This window comes from Lissotriton vulgaris, chromosome 3_1 (genome assembly GCF_964263255.1).
Source record: "Lissotriton vulgaris chromosome 3_1, aLisVul1.2, whole genome shotgun sequence".
In the NCBI taxonomy this organism is placed as follows: domain Eukaryota; kingdom Metazoa; phylum Chordata; class Amphibia; order Caudata; family Salamandridae; genus Lissotriton; species Lissotriton vulgaris.
Genome location: NC_141689.1, coordinates 795,269,093 through 795,295,339, shown reverse-complemented (window position 1 = coordinate 795,295,339; position 26,247 = coordinate 795,269,093). Strand labels below are relative to the sequence as shown.

The 26,247-nt window shown below is 47.0% G+C and overlaps 1 protein-coding gene across 1 annotated transcript in view; it reads right to left on the bottom strand.

The window, feature by feature from the left end:
* The window catches only part of MEGF10 (multiple EGF like domains 10), a 302,219-nt gene that overhangs the window by 74,862 nt on the left and 201,110 nt on the right, over positions 1–26,247 (bottom strand). Inside the window, exons 9-12 of the mRNA XM_086961113.1 lie at positions 25,239–25,454; positions 9,249–9,423; positions 7,138–7,258; positions 315–478 (exon numbers count right to left, since the gene is read on the bottom strand). Of these exons, the coding sequence (XP_086817239.1) occupies positions 315–478; positions 7,138–7,258; positions 9,249–9,423; positions 25,239–25,454 (676 nt within the window). The remainder of the gene's footprint in view (positions 1–314; positions 479–7,137; positions 7,259–9,248; positions 9,424–25,238; positions 25,455–26,247) is intronic.

Genomic DNA, 26,247 nt, shown 5'->3' with positions numbered 1-26,247 from the left:
AACCCATGTCCTGCTTCTCATATCTTATTGACAAAGCTACACCCCTGCTCCCCTCTGGTCCTGTTAGCGTCCAATTCTGGGTTTTTTCTGCGTTGTCTAAAACTTCACAAAAAATCTAAAAGTGATATATTCGTGGTGCTCTCGAGAGTGAAATTATGACTTGAGAAGCAAATGAGAAGGGTCCCTTGAGTGAGAGGGGAATGCTGCTTTCAACAGGGTGGTTGGTATATTTCATAGATATTCGTGTAGCCATGCTAAAGAGTCCGTCATTCCTTTCAGTCACTCTGCCCGGTTTTGCAAGCCTGGGCCAGTACCTGGCAGGGGAGTTCACATTTCCTTCCTCGCCATCCCGGAGCACAGGTGCAGGTTCCGTCCAAGGTGTTACAGGCACCTCCGTTCAGGCACTGGCAGGTGAGGTTGCATCCCAGACCCCAAGTGCCGCTGCGACAGTTGATTGAGCAATCTACGCCATGCCAGCCTGACACGAGGATAAGCAGAAAGAGAAAAAAGACTGTAAACTGGGGCCTGAAGGCATCCTGGGACCAGGCCTACCTCATATATTGACAGTCACGTGACTCACGTCAATTCAGATAGGGCATTTACATCGTATTAGACAGAAGGCTGCATAACTGGAAAGGACCATACTTCTTACAATAATCACCACACACAAACACCCAACAGAGCACTTTAGACAGAACACTTCTCATCCGTCCAACACAGCACATGTATACTTTATGTACATCTTATATAACATTACATATATACATTGTAGATAACATTGGGCGTTATAATGAGCCTAACAGCCCTGTCCCCGGGAACACCACACACTTTTTTTGCATTCTACACAGCAAAGATATACAAAGTACTGAAGTTACTAAAGTGCTCCCAAAAGCACTTGACAAGAAGAGATGCCACAAACAAACACCCAACAAAGCATTTTAAACAGAACACTTCTGTTCCAGCCAATATAGCACTCATATATCATGCAGTTGATCTCACGGTGCAGGTCAAGAGCTCCTTCCGCAAAGATACTCGAAACACATTCAGTACAGTCCGAATAAGCTATAAAGCCATCAAGGTCACACTTAGGCTATGGACTGCCAGCATGTTACCAACCTAAATGATGCCTAAGCAGTCAGTAAACTTCTCCACCTGCACCTTTCCACCACCAAAAACATACACACTAAGCTCCCTGAATAACACTTCACCACCCAACACAGACCAGAATACAATGACCAAACCACATCATCAGACCATGACTTAGTCTCTAGGCTGAGAATCAAGCCTTTAAATCATGTGAAAGATACCCCAGACAGAAGTATATAGCCATACTAATGTCAAACTGTGTGCTACAAAAATGTGTCTAAAATAATATAAAACGTCTGTTTATATATCTACAATAGTGAATACATGGCGTAGTGGAGTCATGTTTCAAACATCTGCCTGCCACAATCATGACAGTATTAAGAATTCATAGACTGCACTTTTTATTTAGCTACTAATGACCAAACAGAATTCACTGCCAGATGCATTCTGGAACACCATTTATTTTCAGTTAGCTGGTGGTGAATAATCCTTACCTGTTATCTGTATGGTGAGGGAGAACCAGGTAAGGTAAATAAAGCACATTTTACAGAACAAGTAACCAGTGCTTATTTTGAGCCGGTGGTTGCTGGTGCTCGGCACCGGCACTTAGCTGTCAACACCAGCGCTTGCAACAGTCTGTCACAAGGTGGCTCTGTCAGGCTAATTTAGAGATGACCAAAACACCAGTTGATTATTAAAACAATATGCATTCAAAATGACTATTGTCTGCAGCCCAAGCAATTCTTACAGCTTTGGGGACCTGGAATGGTCCGAATTGTCACACTTGTAGGAGTGTGATGGGTGGTAGTTGTGTTTTTACTCTATCATTGGCATCACAGTAGTGGCAATGTGTGGTGCAAGCTGCAGTGGGCTCCTGACGAGAGCACAGGCACTTTTTTTTATTTTTTATTAAGCACTGCAGGTAACAGACCATCATGCAAATGAAGCACCCGCTTCATCGCCTGGTTTAGCACTGAAAAGTGTATGTAGCAACACTATGTCTCTACTTTTCTGATATATTTTGTGGCTATGTACTCAAGAGGGAAATCACGAGCTACCTTGAACAAAGTCACCTCATGGCATGTTGGGGAAATAACTTTATACCCACTGAAGAAGTGGATTGAAAGCATTGTGTGCCATCCCACGTGCTGCTGGCATTCTACAAATCTCACCTTCGGCCTCCGTATCAAAGGTGGACACCTGCTTCTTCAAAGATCTGAACCCGGAAGCACAGAATATAGCCCCCGGTAGAACCTGTGGACAACAACATTTTACCACTGAGTGGTCTCTGAAGTGCATTTTTCAACTGTCCACAGGAAATAAAAGCAAAAATGAGAGGGGAGGAATAAAATTTGAAAGGCAGCCCCTCCTGCATAGTCCATCATACAGAGATATCAAAGAAAAGCAAATTATGCAGCTGTCTCAGTAGGGAATAGAATCCTAAGCAAAAGTGAGGAGGCTGCTGCTGGTGCTCTGTCAATGGGTTTGTCATGTTATTGATTTTTGAGGACATTTAAACCGGTGTAAGATGTCTGAAGGGAGCTTCACTGAAAGGGAATAACGTATGTATCTGGCTTCTACAGAGATTAATTATTTGGTCTAATGCCAACCCCTTATCCCACCAGCATTCAAAGATAAAGATTGTGTATTTCCAGATAAGAAATTAACATGGATCCCTCATCCACTTTTTAAATTCTCTTCTTTTACTTGCTATATAATTGGATACTTCATTAGAGAAGACAAATAAGATAGAACCCCTCATCAGCAATTGGTAAATTGAATGAATGAATGAATGAATGAAATCCGATTTGTAGCGCGCTACTAAGCCCAATGGGCGTCAAGGCGCCTAACCAAAAGAGAATGCTAGATGGAACAAATATGAATCCTTACTGGTAGGCCTTGATAAAGCACCAAGTTTTGAGCGCTTTTTTAAAGAGGGCCGGAGACGGTTGGGCCTTAATCTCCAAGGGGACGGCATTCCATAACCGAGGGGCAACAATGGAAAATGCTCTACTACCCCATCTGACCTTCCTCGCGCGGGGAACTACAAGCAGATTCATCTCAGAGGATCGGAGAGCCCTACTAGGGACATGGCGGGTTAGAAGGGAACCCAAGGGATCCAAGGGACCAGCCGAGAGAGCTCTATAGGCCAGGTACAGGAGCTTAAATGAAATCCTCTGTTGTATGGGAAGCCAATGCAGGCTCTTCCTGGCCATTGAAGCAGAGGATGCATTAGGTAGTGCCAGAACGAATCTCTCGGCCGCGTTCTGCACAACCTGAAGGCGCTGGATGAGGCCCTTGTTAGAATCTGCATAAAGTTCATTGCAGTAGTCCAACCTGGAACCCACCAATGCAACCACAGTCTGCTTACGTGCCTGGGGGGACAGATAGTGAAGGATTCTTTTAAGGATCTTGATGACTCCCCAGCAAGAGGCCACCGTTCTGTTGACCTGGAGAGTCATGGACAGCGAGGTGTCAAATATAACGCCGAGATTCCTGGCCGATTGGGAGGGAGTGGGGCAGGTTCCCAGGGAAGGAGGCCACCACTTGCTAGACCAAATATCCTGGTCTTTGCCAAAGACCAGGACCTCTGTTTTATCGCCGTTCAACTTTAGGGAGTTTTGGATCATCCACTCCGCGACTGTCTGCATGCATGTCCTAAAGTTGACCGCGGATGTAGTAACAGAGTGAGCCAGGGACACCATGATCTGGGTGTCATCGGCGTATGACACCACCTCCATCCCCTGCGATTTTACTAACCTAGCAAGAGGGGCCACATAGATGTTGAATAGGGTCGGACTCAAGGCCGACCCCTGTGGCACCCCATATTGCAAGGATTTAGCAGGGGAGAGGAATTCTCCGAGCATGACCCTCTGCTCTCTTAGATGTAAAAAAGAGTCCAGAAGGCTCAAGGCCGGCCCCGCTATCCCTGCCTCCCTCAGACGAGATATTAAAGTTGAGGGAGACAGGGTATCAAACACTGCTGTAAGGTCAAGTAGGACCAACACAGTGGTTTGACCCAAATCCACCTTCAGGTGAATGTTATTTACCACCATAGTAAGTGCCGATTCAGTACTATGGGATTTCCTGAATCCATGCTGGGAGCTATCCAAGGACCCCGAAAAATCCAGGAAAGTGGATAGATGAGAATTCAGGTGTGATTCAAGCATTTTTGCCGGGGCAGGTAGCAGAGATATGGGTCTAAAGTTTTTAAGCTGTCCAGGGTGGGCTTTTTAAGGAGGGGCTTCACTATCGCCTTTTTCCAGGCCGAAGGAAAGGTACCCTGAGCCATGGCACCGTTCATCACTTCGAGAAGAGGCGGCAGAAGGGTGTCCCTACATACCTTCAAAACTTTCAAAGGACAGGGGTCCAGAGGGGAAGCCGACTTTGTCCTGTCTAACAGGAGATCAAGCCCTTCCAGGGAGAGCGGCGGGAAATGAGTGAGGGTCTTGGTGGGATCTCTCGACCAGGACTCTAAATTGGCACGGGCTAGGGAGGAATGATCCCCCAAAGTGCTTCTCTGAATTTCCAGAGCAAGATAGATGTCCTCGATTTTTTTATGGAAAAACTCTGAGATTTTGTTGCACAACTCCTGTGAGCCCACAACTGGATCAGGCACTTGAAGGGAACATAGAGAGTCCACAATCTTAAAGAGTTCCCTGGCCAGGTAAGGGATGCAGTGAGATTAGAGAAGAACTCCTGTTTCTCCTTAATTACTCTGGCCTTATATTCTCGCAGCAGGCGTTTATGTGCCTCTCTTTCAGTGGGGTCCCAGGATTTTCGCCATCTTCTCTCCTGTCTCCTGCAGCTCTGTCTCAGAAGTCTTAACGGCTCCGTGAACCAGGGAGCTGAAGGTTTACGCCGTGCCGAGTATCGAAGAGATGCGGGGGCTAGCTCATCAACAGCTTTATTGATGGAATTAGCAAGCTCTCGGGCCGCCTCACCAGCTTCTCTCGAAGAGGAGTACCCGCTAAGTCTTATGTAGGGAGCAAGGGCTTCGTTAGTAATATTCCTGTACCTCCTTTTGGGACCTCTATTGGTAACACCCGGCATAGGCGTCTCTGCAGGGAAGGATGCTAATTCAAGAGGCACTGCCAAGTGGTCTGACCAGACCAGGGGCACGGGGGGACCGGCTGAGAGTCTAGGGTCTTGGTGTACACACCATCCAGGATGTGGCCAGCCCGATGGGTTTGGGCTGTTCACCAATTGGGTAAACTCACATGCTTCCAATGAGTCAACCAGCGTGGAAGTGTCTTTAGCCCCAGATCATCCAAATGAAAATTTGAATCCCCTAGAATGGTGAGGTGAGGTTTGCCGAAATAGGGTTCTAAAATTCTAAAGAGCTCACAGCTGAAACTGACTCTAGGACCCGGCGGTCTATAAATAAGGATGCCTGTAAAGGAAACCGAAGGAGAGCAGAGAATAGAAAAGTACAGAGCCTCAAAGGGGTCCGAGGCCTCAGACAGAGCTTTTATAGTACAGGACAGAGAAGCTTTACAAAGAATTGCCACCCCCCCCCCTCTACGTCTGATTCTAGCTTGTCTATACAACGCGAAGCCATCAGGAATCGCCAGCAGTAAATCATGACCTGACGAGTCCGAGGCCCACGTTTCTGTCACAAACACCCAATCGGGTTGTCTATCAGTCACAAACTCATGAAAGGCGATATTGTTTTTAATAAGTGACCTAGCGTTAACTAGAAAGCCCTTTCTAGGTTGAGTGGCGCTCTGTAACGCCGACAAGGTCTGAGGTCTCCTCTTAGAGGAAGTGAAGGGCAGAGGGACCAACTTACAGGTGTGGCAAAGGGAGGAGCGTAGTATGCCCTCCGGAGAAAAACTATGATGACAGGCCAAAAAAGATTGCTTAAGAGCCAACATCTCCTGAGAAGAGTAGACACCTGTTACCTGTAGGGTAGGGTGGGAGTCCCCTGTGTCCAGCCCGTCCTCAGCGCGGACGGGCGCAGACGGGCTGAACTCAGGCGTAACTCCGGCGGAAATCCGGCGTCCCTGCTGCGCGTAACCGCTGCGCGTCAGCATGACCCCCTTTTAAAGACGTCTAGTGTCCTTATGACGACTAGAGTGTCAGACCTCCGAAATGGCGCCGGCAGGCGTCCCTGAGTACCTCAAATATGGCCGCCAAAGATTCAAACAAACACCGGGAAGAGGGCCCGCCCAACAGCGGTGAGTTTCGATATTATTATAGTGCAAGTGGGGGGCTGGAAGCTAAAAACAGGGGATACTGAGCAAACGAAATTTTAAATGAAATACAAAACGAGGTGGTTTAAAAAGTCCAGATTAGCAGCAGTTCCACTAAGAAAACACGCAGCACGCAGGTAACGCTCTGAGTGAGCTAGCAAGGCTGAGCGCCTAATTTACCCCCCTTTTAAAGACGTCTAGCGTCCTTATGACGACTAGAGCGTCAGACCTCCGAAATGGCGTGTGGAGAGTGGAAAATATCAGGAATTTTATTAGGACCTACTTTAGCACTAAGGAAGCTATAATGTAGCAAAACGTGTTGGCTGTTCTATATTCTGAAATTCTGAAACATAAAATAAATTGAATTATATGGAGAAACAGCATAATAGTATGTTAAAATTTTGACAAACGATGGAACGTGAGTAAAAAAAAAAAAAAAGGGATAGAACTGTTTTGGTGCCTCCTACTTGTTTATTCTGGATGAAATAAGAATTAGGTTGGTCAACCAAACAAAGAGACTGGCTCGTTCATCACGCAATAAGGTAGCACTCCCAGTGCCCCACCACAGTACGATACGCAGCACTGATTGTGACCAGAATGAACCCTCCAAGAAACGCACATGAAAGCTCATCCACTCAGACAAGATCACCTTCTACAGTTCACTCTACTGTCATCATTTCAGTTTTAACCAGGTGGGTCCTACGAACACTTGGCGCTAGTGCGCTGTTTGGTTCTTTTTAGTATAAAACAGTAACTCTTCCCGTAAAAACAGCCACAAATGACACGTCTTGGGGGGCTTGAAGCAACAGAAATGGTTGTTGAAACAGACAATACTGAGGATCTGTGCCGGTCTCACCTGTTTTGCAGGTACACGCGCCATCCACCGCAGAGCAGACAGCGCTGTTTTTGCAGGTGCACACCGATGAACAGTTGGCTCCGTAGGTCCCTGAAGGACAAGGCAAGGAGCAATCTTCTCCCTGTCAGTGGACACACAGCAGTTGAAAAAGCAGATTGTGGCTTCTGACAATGTTTGGGTTGCGATCAAAGACAATCATGAGCATGCAGTTCCAATTGATGTTACACAGTCAGAGTCACCCATTTGTATTTAAAGGTGTATCAGACTGCCCGTGTCTCATTGCTGAAGCAACTGCACCACACCCAGTGGTGTCCACCAGTGATGGGGTTGTGGCAGGAAACTGTGGTCTAACCTGCCCTACACAGGTTGAGTTTCTAGAAAGAGCTTCTACTCAACTGACATTTTGAATGAAAGGAGGCAAGAGTGGCATGAGCAGACATGAAGTGGGGCTTCTTAAGAAAGTTATAGATGTTTTAAGAGCGGTATTATGAGTTCATGAAAAACAAAATAAATTGTTCAATCTCATGTGATTTCTTAACCATACCTCCAAAGGCACATTTAGATTGAACACAGTTCCTACAAAACGCTCACAGTTGTCTCTTTGCATCCAAAGGTTGACCAAAATGATGTGCCCATAGTGTGTGTTGGCTTGGCAGTTCGGGCTGGACTGTTCCCATGAGGCACAGGGTCAGACTGATTTGCATATGGCCATGTCTGAACTGGGGTGGCTGAGTGAGCTAAAGAATGGTGATGGATTAAACCCAGATCAATTGACTGGGGGTGAGTGTTTGATTTGCTCAAACGCTCCGTCCATCATCCCCTTTTGTATCGCTTTGTTCGCCCTAAGTTGGCAGGGTATGCTCAGATGTGAGTCCCTTGCTCACTTGGCCACTGGATTCAAGATAGCCTGGCTGATGAGGATTATGAATCCGAAACCGGTCCCAGGATGCTTGTTTCCGGTCCAGGTAGACATGGCTTGGCAGTTCGGGCTGGACTGTTCCCATGAGGCACAGGGTCAGACTGGCCATGTCTGAACTGGGGTGGCTGAGTGAGCTAAAGAATGGTAATGGATTAAACCCAGATCAATTGACTGGGGGTGAGTGTTTGATTTGCTCAAATGCTCCGTGCATCATCCCCCTTTGTATCATAGTGTGTGCTGGGCTATTTCTGTCACCACCAATTAATTATAATGTTATATGCCCCGAACTGCATGAATGAGACCTCTCAGATCTGCTGTACATTGTGGCTAAGACTGGATGCAGTGCTTCATTTGAGCCAGTGGTTGCAGGCGCGGCCCACTGCCACTCCTTTTTGGTGATGGCACTTATTTTTCCTCATAAGACTTTGACCCAGAGCAGGTGAGGGAAAAATACAAAAGGTGGAAGAAGGAATAGGAACTGAAAGACAAAAAATACAGTGCAAAGGGAGAAAGCAGGGATGAAAAAGAACTGCAAGAATGAGATGAACGGGCAGGGAGCATCTGGTGGTGGACTAATGAGGCATAAGGTGGAATCAAGACTATGTAACCTTGCTATTCAGCACGCCGACATTCAATAGCACAGGCCGCAGGCTTCTGAGGGGAACTTGGTTGCCTGGCACTTATTTTATAAACTAGGCACCACTCATAAGCACTATCTCATCACCACTGTAACTTGTCTCAGGAGGGGACTCCTAAGATGGTTGTTTCCCACCTAAATATATATAAGCACTGCATGTCAAAAGAATGTACGAACTGGTGAAATAGTTTTAAGAAGCAGTAAAGTGACTTTAGATTGGGAGTGTGCAGCCTTACCGCAAGTTACTATAGGGTTTACATTTCCAGGGAACCACATGCTCCACCAAGTTCCACCTCTCGGCCTCATCCAATATTTAGAGTTTTTGTAGGAATGTTGTATTCTCTTTTACTCAAAGTTGAAAATGACAGCTGTCTCACCAGAAATGTGGCTTTAAGTTAGTAATACAAATATAAAGATCCGAATTGTAGCTGCTGTTGTGTGTTGACATCCTGGAGGTCATTCACCCGGATTAAACCATTAGAAAAAAACTATCCATAACGAAAAAATAAAAATAATTGGAAGAAATATTATTTAATGGGACACTGTAAACTTTACCATAAACCCAGGGGCGCAGACGCATTTCCCGGTCACGCTGTGGCAGTCGGCTCCGTTCTGGCAGTCGCAGACCTGCTGACAGGATTCGCCGTAGAACCCAGGAGAGCAGGTCTCGTTGCAGTAGAGTCCGGCCCAGCCGGGCCTGCAGGTGCATTCTCCAGACATGGGGTGGCAGCTGTAAGGAAGGGAGAACATGAGCTATTTCTCTAGGACACCCGGGCTCCAACAAACATCAAACTGCCCCTGTCACCATGATGTTATTACCAGCTCTTTCTAACAGAAAAACATTATACATTCTGATATTACCGTTGCCTATTTTGTGCGTAGATTTTGATACTAATCAGTCCTTTGTCTACCCTGAAAACAGTTGGGTTGAGTTAATATAGAGCTTTAAACTGGGTGAAAATTGACGGATAATGTTCACTGAGCCGTAATGTCACTGGGGTGTTTGGGGTGTGACACCCCAAAAATTAATGCATTCCTGCCTTGGTAGTTGGGCGGGGGACCCTGAATTGGGTCTGCTATGTCTGTGTCAACTTCTCTCATATTCCTGGTTTCCTTAGAAGTTTAATCTTGTTCATTTTTAGATCAAGAACTTAAATATAAATAATGACAGGTTTACCGAATAAATTAGCACATTTCCACCCATAGAAGTCTCCTTGAATGGATGTAAATTTACTATGTTTTAGTATTCCCAAATATTAGCAGTAGTAGGTCTAGAAAGTTGCACCAGCATCTGGTTGCTAGGCATACTATTGTAATCAAACACCCAAAAGACAATGAGACAAATGCTTGCAAATAGTCTAACCATTGGCAAGCCCTCAGGGAAGAATTCCAAACCATTGTTTTTCACCCATTGGGCCACTCTAGACAGAGGGTCTGATTAGGATTAATGGCAGACAAGGTGGCGGAGGACTTTACATCTGCCACCCTGCCTTTACTCCACCTTCCAAATTTAGGGATGTCCGCCGGCCCGCGGACAGCTCTATACATTGGCAGGAACCACTGTCATGGAGGTTCCTGACACCGAAGGAAAAATTTCACAGACATCTCTGTCAAACATGACATCAGGCTGTCCTACCTTTACAAAGTTTTTTCTTTTTCAAAGCAAACTCCCAGAGCAAGAGTTTGTTTTTGAAAAATAAAAAACGAATGGCCTCCCACACCATGGGAGGTTTTTCCCCTTGGGGTGTGGGTTGTTTGTATTTTTTTTACTGTTGCTCACTGCCGCAGGGATGGACAGTAAAAAAGAAAGCCAGACCATCCATCCTAGAGAGGAGGACGGTCATATGGCACCAAGGGTACTTACTATGTCCGGCCGTCAGAGGAAACTGGCATAAAACTTGTGGTCCACACTACTCAAAATCAGGAGGGCACATTGTGAATTTGGCAGACCGGGTAATACGACAACATTGCAATGGAGTACCTTGTCCAAAACTCTAAACCAGCCCCAGAGCCCACCTAATACAAATCCGAACTGACATCGCCCCTCCTGGGAACAGCCGCCCTGAACCTTGGTCATCTCACCCGTGCACCTAGAGGCCCACTGCTGTTTTTAGTTGGGAAATTTGAGTTTAACAGTCCCCGAATCTCACCGACTGAGCTACGTCCCTGTATACTCATCAGCCCCGAGGAAGCAACCGAGTTGTGAAACAAGTGCCGGCGGAAGAGACAACAATTATTTGGAACATGGAATGAAATAGGTGCGCCCATGAAATTGAATGTTACTATATAATGGACAGATTCAATAAAATGTCATTTAAATCTTTACTATTTGGTAGGTGCCCCGATTTGGAAAACATTGTCAGATAACAGCGCTTTGAAGAGGCTGCGAGCCCACACTTACTGCTATATAAAGCTCCCAAATAAATATCAGGAAGTCAAGGTGTGTGCCATAATGTGTTTTATGGAGGACAACGGCTGGCAGTTGGGGTTCAGTCTCCCATCATGACTGAAGTGAATGCCCTCGCAGAACACAACATTTAGCTACATTCCCACCCGGGCTTAGCTCTTCAGATGGAAACCTCCGCAGCTGCTGGGATAGCGCTTCAGACTGGAAAGAGGTCTTCTCTTTCAAGTGATTTCGCAGGGACTGCAGCCCGTGCCCTTGTCAGAGGGAACCTGACGGCGACAGGGGCACAGAGAGGAAAGTCAGAGGGCACGGAGAGGAATGTGCCTCGACGCCGGCCCCTTTCCTACCTGGCGCTCGCGGCAGCTGCCAGTACCTGGCACAGCAGCTCCATTGAGCGGCCCTGGAGCAGCTGCTGCCTTCCGTAACACATGGACGCGGTCAGCTGCGCCGGGATCTCGGCGCTGTGAGGGCGGCACAAAGGAGAGCCTGTGGCACGGGGGCTCAAGGGGGCTGCCCTCACTCTAACGAGAGGGCGCTCCCTGCTGCCCCATCCAACGGCGCAACAATGGGACGGTTGTTGAAGGGAGGGCTGTTTAACGGCCGTCTCCTGACAGGGGTCGGCGGGAAGACCCGAAGAAGTGTTCTGGAACTGGGGTCGCACGTGTCGAGAAATTATATGACCTCTGAGGGCCGGGTGGGCTCAATGTGGGGTGGGTTCACTCACTGAATGAGGGGTGGGTTCACTCACTGAATGAGGGGTGATCCACTCACTGAAGGCGGGGTGGGTCACTCACTGAATGCGGGGTGGGTTCACTCACTGAATGCGGGGTGGGCTCACTCAGTGAAAGAGGGGTGGGCGGGCCACTCACTGAATGCGGGGTGGGTGGGCAACGCCAGTCGTTTGTTACCCAGTTGTATTTGGGTAATCAGTGTTCCTCTACCTGCCCCTCCACAGCACACTCCACCACTCACCCCCCAAAATAGTCTGTGGTAAGGGAATAATATAATGGTCACCTGATAATGTGCCAGATTAACCAACACTGAGGCACAACTACGCATGCGTGGGTTATGAGAAGGGTAGCAGTTGCATGTCACCTTCATTCAATGACTCATTATTATCTGTTGATGCTCATTCTGAAATGTCTCTATCCTCTATGTGAAAAACTAACATCGACATTGATTCTGGGGCCTATGATGTGAGGCAGTCACATATAGCACACCCTTCTCCGCCTCAGCGACACTCAGTGGTAACCCCTGCCCGTGGGTGTAAGGCCGCCTCAAGAGAGGCAGTGCTCTCTGTTCACTTTGCCTGTTTCTGTTTTCTCTTCTGTGATACACATAAAACCGGTTCAGTGCCACTCCAGGGTTCTTTTCTTCTCTTCTTCTCCACGTCTGGATGCTACCAGCTAACTAACAGGAACCGTGCTATGAAGGTGTTAGGCAGCTCTGCAGGTTGAGCGTCTACTGAATCTGCAACCCGTAACTCACAGGCAAGAGAACCCTTCAGCCCTTCTTTTTTGAGAGGTCGGTAAACAAGAACTACCGCCCCATCTCGCTGCTCCCGTTTCCTGCAAAAGTCATCGAGAAGACCGTCAACAAGCAGCTGGCCGCCTTCCTCGAGACGAGCGGATCCCTCGACCCCTCGCAGTCTGGCTTCCGGGCCAACCACAGCACCGAGACCACCAATGACATCCGAGCGCTGCTCGACAACGGAGAAACAGCGGCCCTCATCCTCCTAGACCTCTCCGCGGCCTTCGACACTGTCTGCCATCGTACCCTAGTACAACGCCTCAGCAACGTCGGAGTCCAGGAGAAGGCACTGGAGTGGATCATCTCCTTCCTCGACGGAAGAACACAGAGAGTCCGACTACCACCGTACAAGTCAGAGGCCACCGAAGTCATCTGCGGCGTCCCTCAAGGCTCCTCGCTCAGCCCAACCCTCTTCAACATCTACATGAGCCGACTCGCAGACATCGCACGCCAGCACAACCTCAACATCATCTCCTACGCCGACGACACCCAGCTGATCCTCTCCCTTACCAACGACCCTGCCACCGCCAGAGCCAACCTTCACGAAGGGATGAAAGAGGTAGCCGAATGGATGAAACCTGGGCTTCATCCTGGACTCTTCCCTCTCCATGACCAGACAAGTCAACGCCGTCTCCTCGTCGTGCTTCAACATCCTGCACATGCTACGCAAGATCTTCCGGTGGATCCCCACCGAGACCAGGAAGACGGTCACCCAGGCCCTCGTCACCAGCCGACTGGACTACGGCAACACCCTCTACGCCGGAACCACCGCCAAACTCCAGAAGAGACTCCAGCGGATCCAGAACGCCTCAGCATGACTCATCCTGGACATCCCCCGTCGCAGCCACATCTCCGGACACCTGAGAGATCTGCACTGGCTCCCGGTCAACAAAAGAATCACCTTCCGTCTCCTCACCCATGTACACAAAGCCCTACACAGCCAAGGCCCAGGATACCTCAACAGCCGCCTCAACTTCTACGCTCCCAAACGCCAGCTTCGCTCGACCAGCCACGCCCTCGCCGCCGTCCCCCGCATCCGTAGAACCACCACAGGGGGATGGTCCTTCTCCTACCTCGCCGCCAAGACTTGGAACTCCCTCCCCACCCACCTTCGCCTGACCCAGGACCACCTCGCCTTCAGGAAGCAACTCAAGACCTGGCTGTTCGAGCAGTAACAGACCCCCCCCCCCCCCCCTCCCCCCAGCGCCTTGAGACCCTCTGGGTAAGTAGTGCGCTATATAAATTCGATGATTGATTGATTGAACAGCAGTGTGGTGGGGGGTAATAAAAGCAGGGGAGTGCGAATTTCGCATCACTTGTCTTTGCGTAATTGTACAAAGTGTTATGAAAAATAAGTGTAATTATGTGAAATAGACATACAGCACTTAGCACTACATGTTAGTGCAAAACGCATTCCCATCGCCATTTTGGAGCAAAAGAGCGCATTTCACTTAAAAAATATGCTACCAAAAACTCAACTGCTACAAACAATGTCTGCTTGTGTTCGGGTCGTTCAGGTTGTTGCCGTGCTTCCATGCTACCATTTTGCCTCAAACGCAGCATGATTATCCCAACGTGGCATAATGGCATAATTTGGGAAATTTCATATAACAAGCATGAGATGAGCTTCTGGAAATTGTACAAGTGAATTTAAAATTTTGCCTGAGCCTAAATAAAGGCAGTTTTTATGCCTAGAGACAATCCGTTTTTTTTGGAATGTGATGTGCAAATCGCACAATCAGTAACAATACAAATAACCTGGCTAGTGTAAGAGAGAGGATCTCTCCACAGTTTGACAAGATCTGGAGTTCACTTGTAGGGATCTGCAGTAGGCAGTCTTGCTCCTCCTCTATCTGACCAATCAACTGCCAGAAACAGGCAGTAGCTGCCAATCAGCAGGCCTGTGGCTGGAGGTGCGGCCTATGACAGGAACAGAGTTCTTAGTACAGATGCTGATGGGCTCGTGCTCAAAGAAGAACAAACAAGGCCTACTTAAGTGACACAGTGGGAATCTCTCAGTATAAATCTCTGTTTCTCCATTCCTAAGAATCCCTTTCATCACGATTCAAGTGCTGGTGTGAGTCACTTCTGCAAGTGCCAATGCACTAGAACAGCTGCACAGCTCCACGAGTCTTATTTCTCAATGTTCTAAAAGGCAACCTCTGATATAAATTCACTGAGGACTTATTTTCAAAATAATATTACACAATTATGTGGATGCAAACACTAGTGTTTGCATCCACAACATTGAGTAATATTATTTCGAGAATAAGTAATTGCACCTCTGTTGCTGACATGTATTGTTGTCCCTGGTTCCTGTTCCAGATTGAGCATACCCTTGTTTTCTTGCCTTGACCTCTGTGATAGGAGCACCTTGCACATCCATTTGAATCCCTTGTCCAGGGAGTACAGGGAGGAGCGAGTGAATGTCATGTCCCAACAAGGAGATTTACTCCTAAATAGTGTATTGTGCTGACATTTATTGCATTTGTAAAGCATTTCCCTGCTCCTGACGGGGCCCATGAGCGCGTTCTGGGTTGTGACGTAGCTACTCCGTTTCTTATGCACAGCTGGGAGAGTATTGGCTGAGGTGTGGTGCATGAGTAGGAAGTTCAGGTTTTGTTCATGAGGTTTGTAGGGGCGCTCCAATCGTGTAGTGGCAAGCATGTATGCATGATGTAAGAGGTGAAAGAGTTCCAGGGACAAGATTGCAATTTGTGCACAGATATCCCTAAACAATGCCATTCAGCCTGCAACCAGACGTATCATATTTTGGGATGCAGCAAGTCCCTTTTTGCTTTTCTGAACTGTGGGCATTGCTGATTCTCCTTATTCTCGCCCGTCTGTAAGAATGAGCAGCTGCTGCCCATGCAAGATTGTTTAAAATAGGGTAACACACAAGGACGGGGCCATTCTGAGCCTGAACTTCCTACTTTGACTGTGGATTCCGACTTTGGGTTGCAGGAAGACTACTTCTGCGAACAGACTGCGCGGTGAGTAATGCAGAGAGGCTCAAAGGATATTCATACTGAGAGTGAGACTGGTAACAGGGGCAGGGTCTCAAGGGAAGGCCCTGCACTGGCTCGGATTTGGAACTTGGATGACTGCTGCATTGTGTATTCCTTATAGAATGATGACTACATACCTGGCCAGTCAGTCCAATGCAGATCCAAAGCTATAATCAAGATGTGACAGTGCTAGAACTATTAAGGCCAGGACCATGTGGAGAAAGACTGGGTGAGGGAATACACCACACAATATTTGTGTGGGTCAAAAGAGCATTTGCTCACTTGAATATGGGGCAAGAGGTTGGGGTCCATGATCACTCTCTGGATCTTAACTTCATCTGAGGTGGAACGAGCAGTCCAGTCTTCAGAGGCCAAGCCATAGTGAGATGATATTTGTACCTTGATTCATTAATAAGGATCTCCATTTTTCAGGAGTTCAATTTCAGATGGTTCTGGAGCCTCCTATGAGCTAGAGCATGAGAGCTTTAGTCGAGGCCTGAAGTATCTAGATCTGGTGGTTGCCTTTTTTAGGATGATCTGCACAGTGTCTGTGTAGTTGTAACACATAAGCTTAAAAGAACTGGCATGCGCAGGTAGTGGTGACAGGTGTATACAAATGGAAGAGGGGAGACGGTCAAGTCTTGAGGGACACCTACCTGATGGGTGGATAGTGCTGAGCAGAATGGATGAAGCGTGGCAATTTAGACTATCTGTGAGGTAGGATTAGCTCCAGATAAGGTCCATACCCTGTATTTCGTGCTGATTATCCTTTGGAGTAATAGTTTGTGCTCAACTAAGTCGAATGCTGATAAGAGGTCAAGATTCAAATTAACTATGTTTTTTTGATTGTCTCTGCTCTGTCATTGAATACTGTGTGCCTTTTCCTTGTCCAAATCCCATGTGCCCATCTGACACAATATGGGTTTGTTCAAGGAACCTAGAAACAGTCCATTGGATATAGGTCCGCGGCACACCAGGCAAGTCTGGATAAGTACTTTCGTCTTTAATATGATTTTGATATAAAATGTTTTAGAACCATGGAGAACTTTCCAGCTGAAAGAGAGGAGCTAATGATTGAACGGTGTGGCAGCAGAGATTGCAAGCAGGAGGTTCTTGAATATATTTGTGTGGCACGGTTCTGCTGTGGAGCCGGCTGTACTGATAGAGTTGACTTGATCGTTGGTTGCTTTTGTGGCAAGCAGGTTGAAAAATCAAAGTGTTGGTAGTGTGTTGGTGGCAATAGGATTTAGTGTGATTGATAATGGAAGGTGGTCACTGACTAGTTTCCTGGGCTACAAAATGGTCTACCAGAGATTCAGTTAATTTACATTACAGGTAAACCAAGCAGCCTTCCAGGTTGTCCTGTCAGCGGTGTGAGGCTTTGACGGAACCACTGTGTAGAAGGCCTTAGAAAGCCATAGGTAAAACTGGTGGATGATCATCAGTGGGTCCAGGGGTAGATAGTTCAGACTGAAAATCATCCAGAATGAATTCTTCTGTACCCTAATAGGCATACTTGTGGTGCAGGCTGCTAGGGACATAGGTGCAGTAGGGAAATTGAGACGTTGAGACTGAAAGGGAAGATGCAGAGAAATATATATATGTGTGTGTGGGTGTGTTTGTTTGTTTGTCTGCAATACACATAATGTCATTACTTACAGGGGAATTCAGCAAGCCCTCTTTATCCATTGGTCTTTTGTTGTATTGTTCATTTTTTTCTTCTGCCCAATGCAGCACAGAGGATGGGCAGTGGATTAGCCCATTCCAGCGATTGGCTAACTTCACAACAGTAACAACTTTCTGCTCTTTCACAAGATGCAAAACCCCACATAAAGTAGTTTCCTTATGTGCCGGAGACTACTACAGCAATGTGGGTTTTATAAGATGAAATAATATTTTTGCCTTTACCCTATGTTTTTTATATTGGCTATGGCCGGACAGCTTCCCTTACAATAAAGTGCCACAAAAACCTTGACAAAACAAAACAAGCACTGAAAAAGCCAAAAGTCTGGCAGTCAACGCCAGACCCATTGGTTTTGCCAATGTTTGTGTTAGCCTGCAGTACATTGCAAGGTAGCTCAGCATATAGTAGAATGTACAGAACACATCTTGAACTGAATCTCTGCTGCTTGTTTTGCAGTGTTGTTAGCTCTCAGCGTTGCTTCACAGCTTTGAAATGAAGGCATACGTAGAGGTTTGAAACCACTTCAATGCGGACTACAAAAAGTACATATGTGCCACTTCTGCAAGGCATTGTTCACCATGGTTACAGTGCCATGGGCGCAGCAGCACTCACAGCCCTTTACATACAAGCAGCACGTTTGTAGAGTCGCTGGCAACCCAACAGCAGCTGAAATGGACCGAACTGAAAACAACTGATGGACAGTAAATTATCCTGTGTATCCTGATCTCCAGTGTGAACAAATCTAGCATGCTCAATCTTTAGAAAACAAAGTTTGCCTGGCTGTCCTCTCTGCTTTTGTGGCTCCCAATTATTAATCTTACCATTTATGTATCTGCCATCTACCTTTTCATCCATACCTTTGAAAACCATCACACGGGCTGCCATAAGCTGAGAGGGACTTGTCAGGCAACGTGCACCATCATATTTTAGTTATAATCACGAATGCCTGGCCAGACTTATAATCTGAAGCGCATCTCAGGGACCTCGGCGCGCACAGAGATCTCAGTGTGCGGTGCAAGTCCGGCGGAGCGGGGACATAATATAGCAGTCTAGATGGAGTAACTCGTATGATGGAACAATCCTTCCATCATCAACAACTCAAAGTTGTCCTGCCTTTAATGTCCCTTGTTTCATTCTGGATGCCACTGTGGTGCCCACGGCATCCATCAATGCTGTCACCACAGTGACGACAGCTGGGACATCGCTGCACCTGCTGGGCTTGTTCCTGGCCCTTCAAGAACCCATTCCCTCCTACACTGTCTGTAATGTAGAAAAGACCCTCTGTGGCCACAGGTGACAAACACATTAGTGGAAGAGATCAACAGAGAGGTCAAAGGAGGACAAACAAGAAAACACATCCGTCCCCTTTAGCGGTCCAGGATAAGTGCTCTCACAGCCGGGGCGCGACGTTACACTGCTGACCCGGTGAATGTGTGCTCTTGCGTCAATAGGTGGGCAGGTGTTTGTGTATGAGTTTTGTTTTTACTGGTTTTCTACCTCTTGGGTGTAACAGCCAATGGTTAGATCTTCTTCCTTGTATTCATACCGAGGCTGACTGAGAGTTCTTTAAAGTACTCAGTGTGCTTGAGTGTCTGAACCTGTTTCTCTCTCTCGCATAAAACAGCCATCTTACCGCTCAGACCCTGCGGATCAACCTCTCTTGATACTTACTTACCTGGCAGGAGTGACTGGGACTCAAATCATGTCTAGGTCCAAATAATTTCTATACAGCAACCGATACTCGCGTTGCCAGTTACCAGTATATTCAATGTCGAGTAGCAACACCGTTCGAAGAACTTGCAGATCATTTTGTTTGGCTAAAATGTCACCTGCTGTAACAACAGACCTTCTGTCCATTCCCACTTCCGCTCTTGTACAAAGTGAGCATTTGAGGCAGATCCCTTCATCTTCTTGTGTCTAGTTCCATTACAAACTAAACGGGGGCCAATGAGATAAGACCTGTTTTCACATTTATCATCGTAAGATTATGTGAGAAAGAAAAACAGCCGTTTGTGTACACCTCCCTGGACTTCAACCTGCCAACTCCATCTCTCTAGAAAGGGATTCCCAATTCTAGGAGACACAATGGCACTGTGTAAGCATTTTTCTGTTTTACCCGCTTAAAAATAAGATCCCAGCAATGCAATCCTAAACCGATTTGGAGCCTGTTCCTCACTTTAACCAAACTGATCCTTCATATAGTTCACACCTGATGCTGGAAGTCAGCGCCTGGTACCCTGTCCCATTTCTCTTTCACGGTTGATAAGATTTTGCCTACACTAACCTGGGGTGTGCCACACGAGGGCCCCTAATAGTGAAGATCCCTGGTTAGTGTGCTATCTAGCATGTCATCTGGCTGGCAGCAGAGTCACTTGTGAAAGACAACTGGGGATAGGTGGGCCTTCCCCCCACATGTCCTGAGCAGGAGGTACCCCGTCTGACGTGTGCCCTGGACACTAGTTCAGACGAGTTTTGGAGCTGGTGCTGTAAAGGCGGCTAAGTGCTACCCTTGCTGCAAAGGTAATGCACCCCGTAAGGATCTGTCTGTCTCATAGAGGCCCAACCTTACTCAGGTAAGGGCACCTTCTATTATGTCCCATCCTATCTGTTCCTTTGAAGTACAGATGCTACTTGGCCTCTAGATCTATCCGTATTGGCTCTCTGATGTTGCTCTTCAGATCTTGTCCCAAGAATATCTGAATATACTATCTATTTTTTCTCCCCTGGGACTAAAAGAAGGCTCTTCCCGTGAGGCAATATTTTGTTCTCCTTTAGCGGGAACCTTCTCATAAGGATCTAGTCACAAATCAGGGTGCCTGAGTTTAGAAGTACCCTTGCACTGAGGCCACCCTAGCCCTTAAGAGGAGTGAATGTTGCTTCATTCTCTCCCTCTCTCTTCCCTTCTCTGTAGTTACAGACATGTCTGAATTCCAAAGCCTCTCCTTCTAGGAGATGTGGTTCATAACTAGACACGCCACTCCAGGGCCTCCCTGCCGGTGCACCAGGCAGACACCAAGGGACTCTAAACAGAGCCGGTATGCCATGCTTTACGCCACAGTTGCTACATCATTTCAGGATCGGCTGGGTTCCATTTCCTAATAGTGACAACAGATTGTATTAAACTGCGTAATCTTTCACACTAAGCATTCTAGTGGACCAATCTCCATGGTACTTTTCCAAGACATCAACTCTTCCCCCCGTCCAGCCCTCCTTAAACTCCCTGGGGTATGTGCACTTCCAACGTTTAAGAAGGTGATGGTGGAGTCTGTGCGTTTGCAGTGCAGGGCTCCATGTGAGAACACTTCACCGGAGGAAGGAGGGTACTGCAAGGAAGATACTCAAACGAATTTGTTCAAAAACGGTTTACATGTAGGAGAGCTTTGGCCCACACTTCTAGTGAATTTTTGACCCATTTGAGTTACTTTTCAACGTCTGACACATGCAGTGGTGTCAGGTTTATGCAATAGAAGCAGACGTGGCATACAAACATCATGCTAAATCATTTCACATTAACATAACATAATACAACACAACTCAAAATAACATAACATAACATAAGGCTTCAACAGGTCCTGTGTGGTAACAGCAAATCTAAGGTTTCGGCAATCCTGTTCTACGCCTCATGATTTCTGTCTACAATGTCTGTGGCTTTAGCTGAGTTGAGCTTGAGCTGCCACCTCTTCTGTTACCCTACAATTTTTATAAGGGCAGCCCGCTTTCTGTGTAAGTTTCTTAGCGTCGACTGCAAATAAGCATGTCTTACTGAACAAATCTTCTGCATGTCCCTTCTTAAGGCATTTAAAAGAACTTGACCTTGAACCGACCAATGTGGCACTGCAGAGCGCCTCCTTTTCAAGAGATCGAACACAGCTTACCGCCACATTCTGCCGCCCTCATCCATTTGGGCCATAACACATAAGACACAGTAGCGACATGGCTCCCACCTCCAACACTGCCAGGCCTTTTACAAGTCTTCCACGTGGATTTGCATTTCAACCATTTCCTCAGTCAAATTCTTTGTTTACAGTCACACGTCGTTCTGTTTACCTTCCACTTTGCTAAGGTTTATGTGTTACCCGTACACCTGGTGTATATTTTGCTACGCCTCCAGTGCACCGTATAGATGATTCAATGTATAACATCTTAGGATTTCTTTCCCCACACACGTTGAACGTACCAGCCTGCATTAAATGTCCCCTCGGCTGGAAGGGCTGTGAGTTGTCCTCGTAAGTCTTGCATCCTGAGACAGGAGAGCGCTGATTCACAACAGAGGTAGGTCCAAAGACCTTGTTATTTTATACAATGTATATTTATCACACACGTGATTAATGTGTAGTGTGGCTTTAAGGGGGGTGACTGAGGAGTTAGTTTGTCGTCTGTTCCTGATGCTAGCTGGACCTTGGATACAGCAGTCTATGATACAGCCTCCCGTTTGCTGGGAAAAGATTTGAGTGTGGTACACGGGAGTAGACAGCACCCTGCACCTGTTTGTGCTCAGTTGCATTGGATATATTAAATACTGCACCTGGTTGACATTTACTATGCAGTACAATCCATAAAACCAACTCAGGACCCAGACTCTCACTCGTAGCACATCTCCCACCTGAATGGCTGTGGTTTTGTATAATACCGCATTTGACAATGGAGGTGGTTTAATTGTTTTATTTTTATTTTATTGCTCTCTCTTACGTCTTGAATCACCTCACACGTCTCGGGTTTACTACCTTGCATCTCTTGGCTTTATCTTTCCTTAGCTCCCCCAGGAGCTGCTCATGAAAGAGCAGAGGCCCAACAAGCGAAAATCTATCTTAACTTAAAACAGCAGAAAACAACCCACCTGTGATGCTCTGAAGCAGCCCCTCCCTCAAGGTAGGCAAATTGTAAACCCATGCCCATGACACCGGAAGTGGTCATTAGGAACAAACATAGCTATCTGTTGGGAACATCCGAGGCAAACTCCCAAACAAACTCATCCATGACTCGAGGGTCAAAGTGTTGTGTCAAACAAGTGCCCAGTGACAGGGTTAAACTATGGTACCTCTGACGTACACTGAAGACCTTCAGCCATCTATTTTCAGAACGAGACCCTGGATAATGCAGAACGGCGCCCCAGCGACCTGTCTGAACGAACGCTCATTTGCATATTTATTTGGCACGGGTGCTCGTGTAGGGAAGACACGGTTAATTGCTGCCCCGCAGCGAGTGTTCGCACGCGACTGCTCCAGTATTGATTGACATCCAATCAGCGTTCTGTCATTTGTAATTAGATGTACAGCCGGATGCGCCAGTTCTCAAGCCGTTCTCTTAATTGGCAGTATGCTTCTATGCTTCTGCTTTTTGCTGAAACAAGGTGGTTCAAGAACACAGCATTCCTGCCTTCCTGGTCCTCATTCTGGACAGAAGGCCATAGGAGAAGGGAGCTGGCCACTGGCTCCCCCCCTTCGGCTGATGCACAGTGGAGTAAAGGGGGAGCCACATTACGAAGATGGATGCACAGAAAATGTTCAAATCTCCAGGAGAGAGGAGTGTTTTCAAACTGTGTCCTCTCTACGCAGCTAAACCACCACCAACCTCTTCATATGACGCCAGCGCTTTGGCGCCACGCCTGACTGACAGCCGCAGCTAGCATCATGTCACATGTATGCGTAGATCCACTTATGCATGTAGTGGAGTGAAAGAGAGCGGGTGGCAGTGCTTTAAATGGGCTGGTACTGTCAGTAACCCAGTACCCCACTTCTTTCATTTGAGAGGGCGAGCACCTGCACTTCGCTGCAAGGGTGCAATACTTATGATGGTTGAAGTGGAGGCACTTCAGCAGCACGCAGGTGCTCTGGGGTTGTGAGTACCAGCACTTCTAGACTTCCATTCCAAGCCCCGGTGAGGCGAAGTCGCGCATCCTTGTCGGACTTCTGGTACCAGTACTGGGGGCGGATGTTCTGTTGCCCAGCGCTGACGTCACCATCCTTATGATGCTCAAAGGCTGTCTCTCGGTTGTTACTATCGTTCATCCTCTGCTGGGGAACAGCCAGGTCTTTGTCTCCTTCTTAAACTCCAGTAAGTCAAGGATGTACCGTCCTCTGCTTATGTGAAGCTTCCTTTCTTCTCCCACAAAGTGGCTGTAAAGGGACTTTGGAAAACTGTAAATATAAACACTGTACAGCAGCTTGTGTGACAGTCTCTGTGCTCCTGTGAATGTGGTGCTTGATCTGTGATCTAGTCTCTCCTGATGGTGCTTAGTGCGTAGTCTGTCCATTGGCTGAATGACCATTGGCGCATGGGTATAAAGTGCTCTGATAAAAATAGTGAGCTGCGTTTTCAGGCCCAACTCACCAGCAGAAACAAGAGTCACCCCCTCCAAAAGTTGAAATTCTACATTATAAATGAATGAAAAAGAAGTGGACGCTCTATATCATAAGGTATCCTCCACATGGCATTCTGGTTTACTTTATATGTGGATTTTATTTAATCCCACTGTTCAGGTTTACCAACCACAAATTATGCCAGAGGGGCTCTTGCTATCATGAAAATGTTCTTTGTAAAAGGTTTCACAGTTCCTTGGAGTGAAGCCAACATCAGCGTGTTATTGAAGCCACAATCACTTCAATATACTCCGAATCGGTTTTGTACTAAAGTATCACAGGAATTGTGTAAAGACCCCAGCCAAGTTACTCTGGGATGAGGGGTGGGGTATGTTTGAAAATCCTCAGTGAATATGGAGGCATGGGGCGGCACTGGCAACAATGAGTAGTGAAGACAGTGGTTGGTTTACAATAACCACCAGGATGCTAGGTCCCGCCATCTTATCGGTCTATGGTTCTTGAGAAAAGGCCCAATAAGGATGCCGAGCAATGCCTGGCTGGCAAGTTTTTGGCCTTTGAAGTTACATTGAGGTGCTTGTGTTTTTGGCGAAAGCTAAATGATCTGGGTGAAATGCATGTAGAATATGTATCACATATATTTGCACATTGTAAACAATGACTAACCATTTATCATTAATCCATATGTTAAATCATTGCTTCAACGTCCCCAACATCAAATATCATGACAAACAAACAAAAGAGGAATTTGGGCAAAACCTTCTTTCTCATGCACCTCTGAACTATTAACAGCACACCTATAGGGCGGCATAGAACAGTTTATGGTTCCACATACATTCACATTTTGGGCCTGAATCACAAAGGCCTGCTAACACAAGGTCAACAATCTACCCCTATAGGATTCTAACCATGTTTGACTATATTTACAACTTCTGAGGGTTCACAAACACACACAGCCACAGGAGCCCTCATTAAAGTGTTCTCTAGCTTTACATTTTCAGTAGTACTACAAACCAATATTTACAAGGGCACATTTTCAATTAGGTGGGAATTCCTGTCAATGGTAATCTGGTTTATATTTTCTCCTCTCTTTCCTATGCCCTATATACTCCCTCAGTGAAAACGCCTGTTTTTTTTAAAGAAGGAACTGAACAATAATTTCCAGATGTGAAGGCAATGCAAATATTTATGATGACTCACAAGCCTATCAGTCTGAGGATGTTCCATGCAATTTTCACTCCCAATACTCTCCCTTTCCTTCCCCTGCAATAAGACTTAACATTTCTGAAACTCGGTCTTAAAGGTGGTTTTTCCCATGTCATAAGTACACTTTAGGATTCCAGTATCCACCTCCTCTAAATTCTCTAAGTTAGGAGTTTGAATTTTGAATCCCGAGTGTCTTTTTGTATCTACTAGTCTTGGAGTGAGCAACAACCTTTGTAAATCAGAACCCTTCGTTAGTAGTTGACACACAGAACTCTTGCATTCGTGCAATATAAATGTAAGTGTGAGTTTGAGGGAAAAGGCACAGCAATGATGCTAACAAGGGGCCATTCCCAGGCACTCAACCGTAGAATTATCTTGATGCCTCCCACTCACCTGTGCGTGTTCTTGACGTGGCAAGGGCACAACTTGTCACAGCGGATGCCATAGAGCCTGTCGTCTGCACACATCCTGGTCTCACACCTCTCCCCGGTGTAGCCCGGCTCACAGAGGCACGCCCCGCTGATGTGGTAGCACTTTCCACCATTCTGGCACCGGCACACTTCGGCACACTTCATTCCATAAAAGCCGACTGGGCACTCATCCTGGCACCTGCAGAGAAAGATAATAGGGGTCAGGAGAGCAGAGGCAGAAGGGCACTGACAGGTACTAGTCAAAAGGTACATGTCTTAATATCTGTTCGCTTTAACCCAATTAGACGCTCAATGCCTTAACATTCGTGTTTTGCTGTTGGTGCTACTAGACACAGAGGCAGACAGTCTTGTGGGGGGACAGAAACCTTCGGAGTCAACTTCAGTTTTCATCCCAAATAATTTCTCCCCTTCTTCTTTCAGTGCCCCTTGTCCTTCGGGCCTTTCATATATAATTTTCTCTTACTGAAATGGGTGAATGTGCCCTGCTAGACAAAGTGTTTCAGAGCCAGACATGCCCTAACCCCCATCAATGAACCTTCGTACCGCGCATCATACCAGCTCCGCGTGCCAGCCTGTGACCAAGAACGCCTCGGGGAGGTGACTTTCACCTAGGCCACCTGCAGCCAGTATTGGCGGATTGGCTCAAAGCAGGGCCCTCCATCTCTGCAATGTAACAACAACATGTCCTCCCAGCAGCACGCCTCAACTTGACCTCATATCCGCCTCGTGGGAATCAGCGTTCTCCGGTGACAGACAGGAGCAGCTAGGGCACGACGAAACGAAGTTAAAAGAGTGCAGCACTTTGATTAAGGGCCGAGCCCTCGGTGAGGTCACCACACCAGCAGAATAAACAAACACACGACAATTCCAAACAGGATAAGGGATGCATTTGCCAGATGGCTGAATGAGGGTCGTCAATGGGCTACTCTTGTTCAACAGGTCTTCCGACCCGACGCAGGGTGAGACCTGGA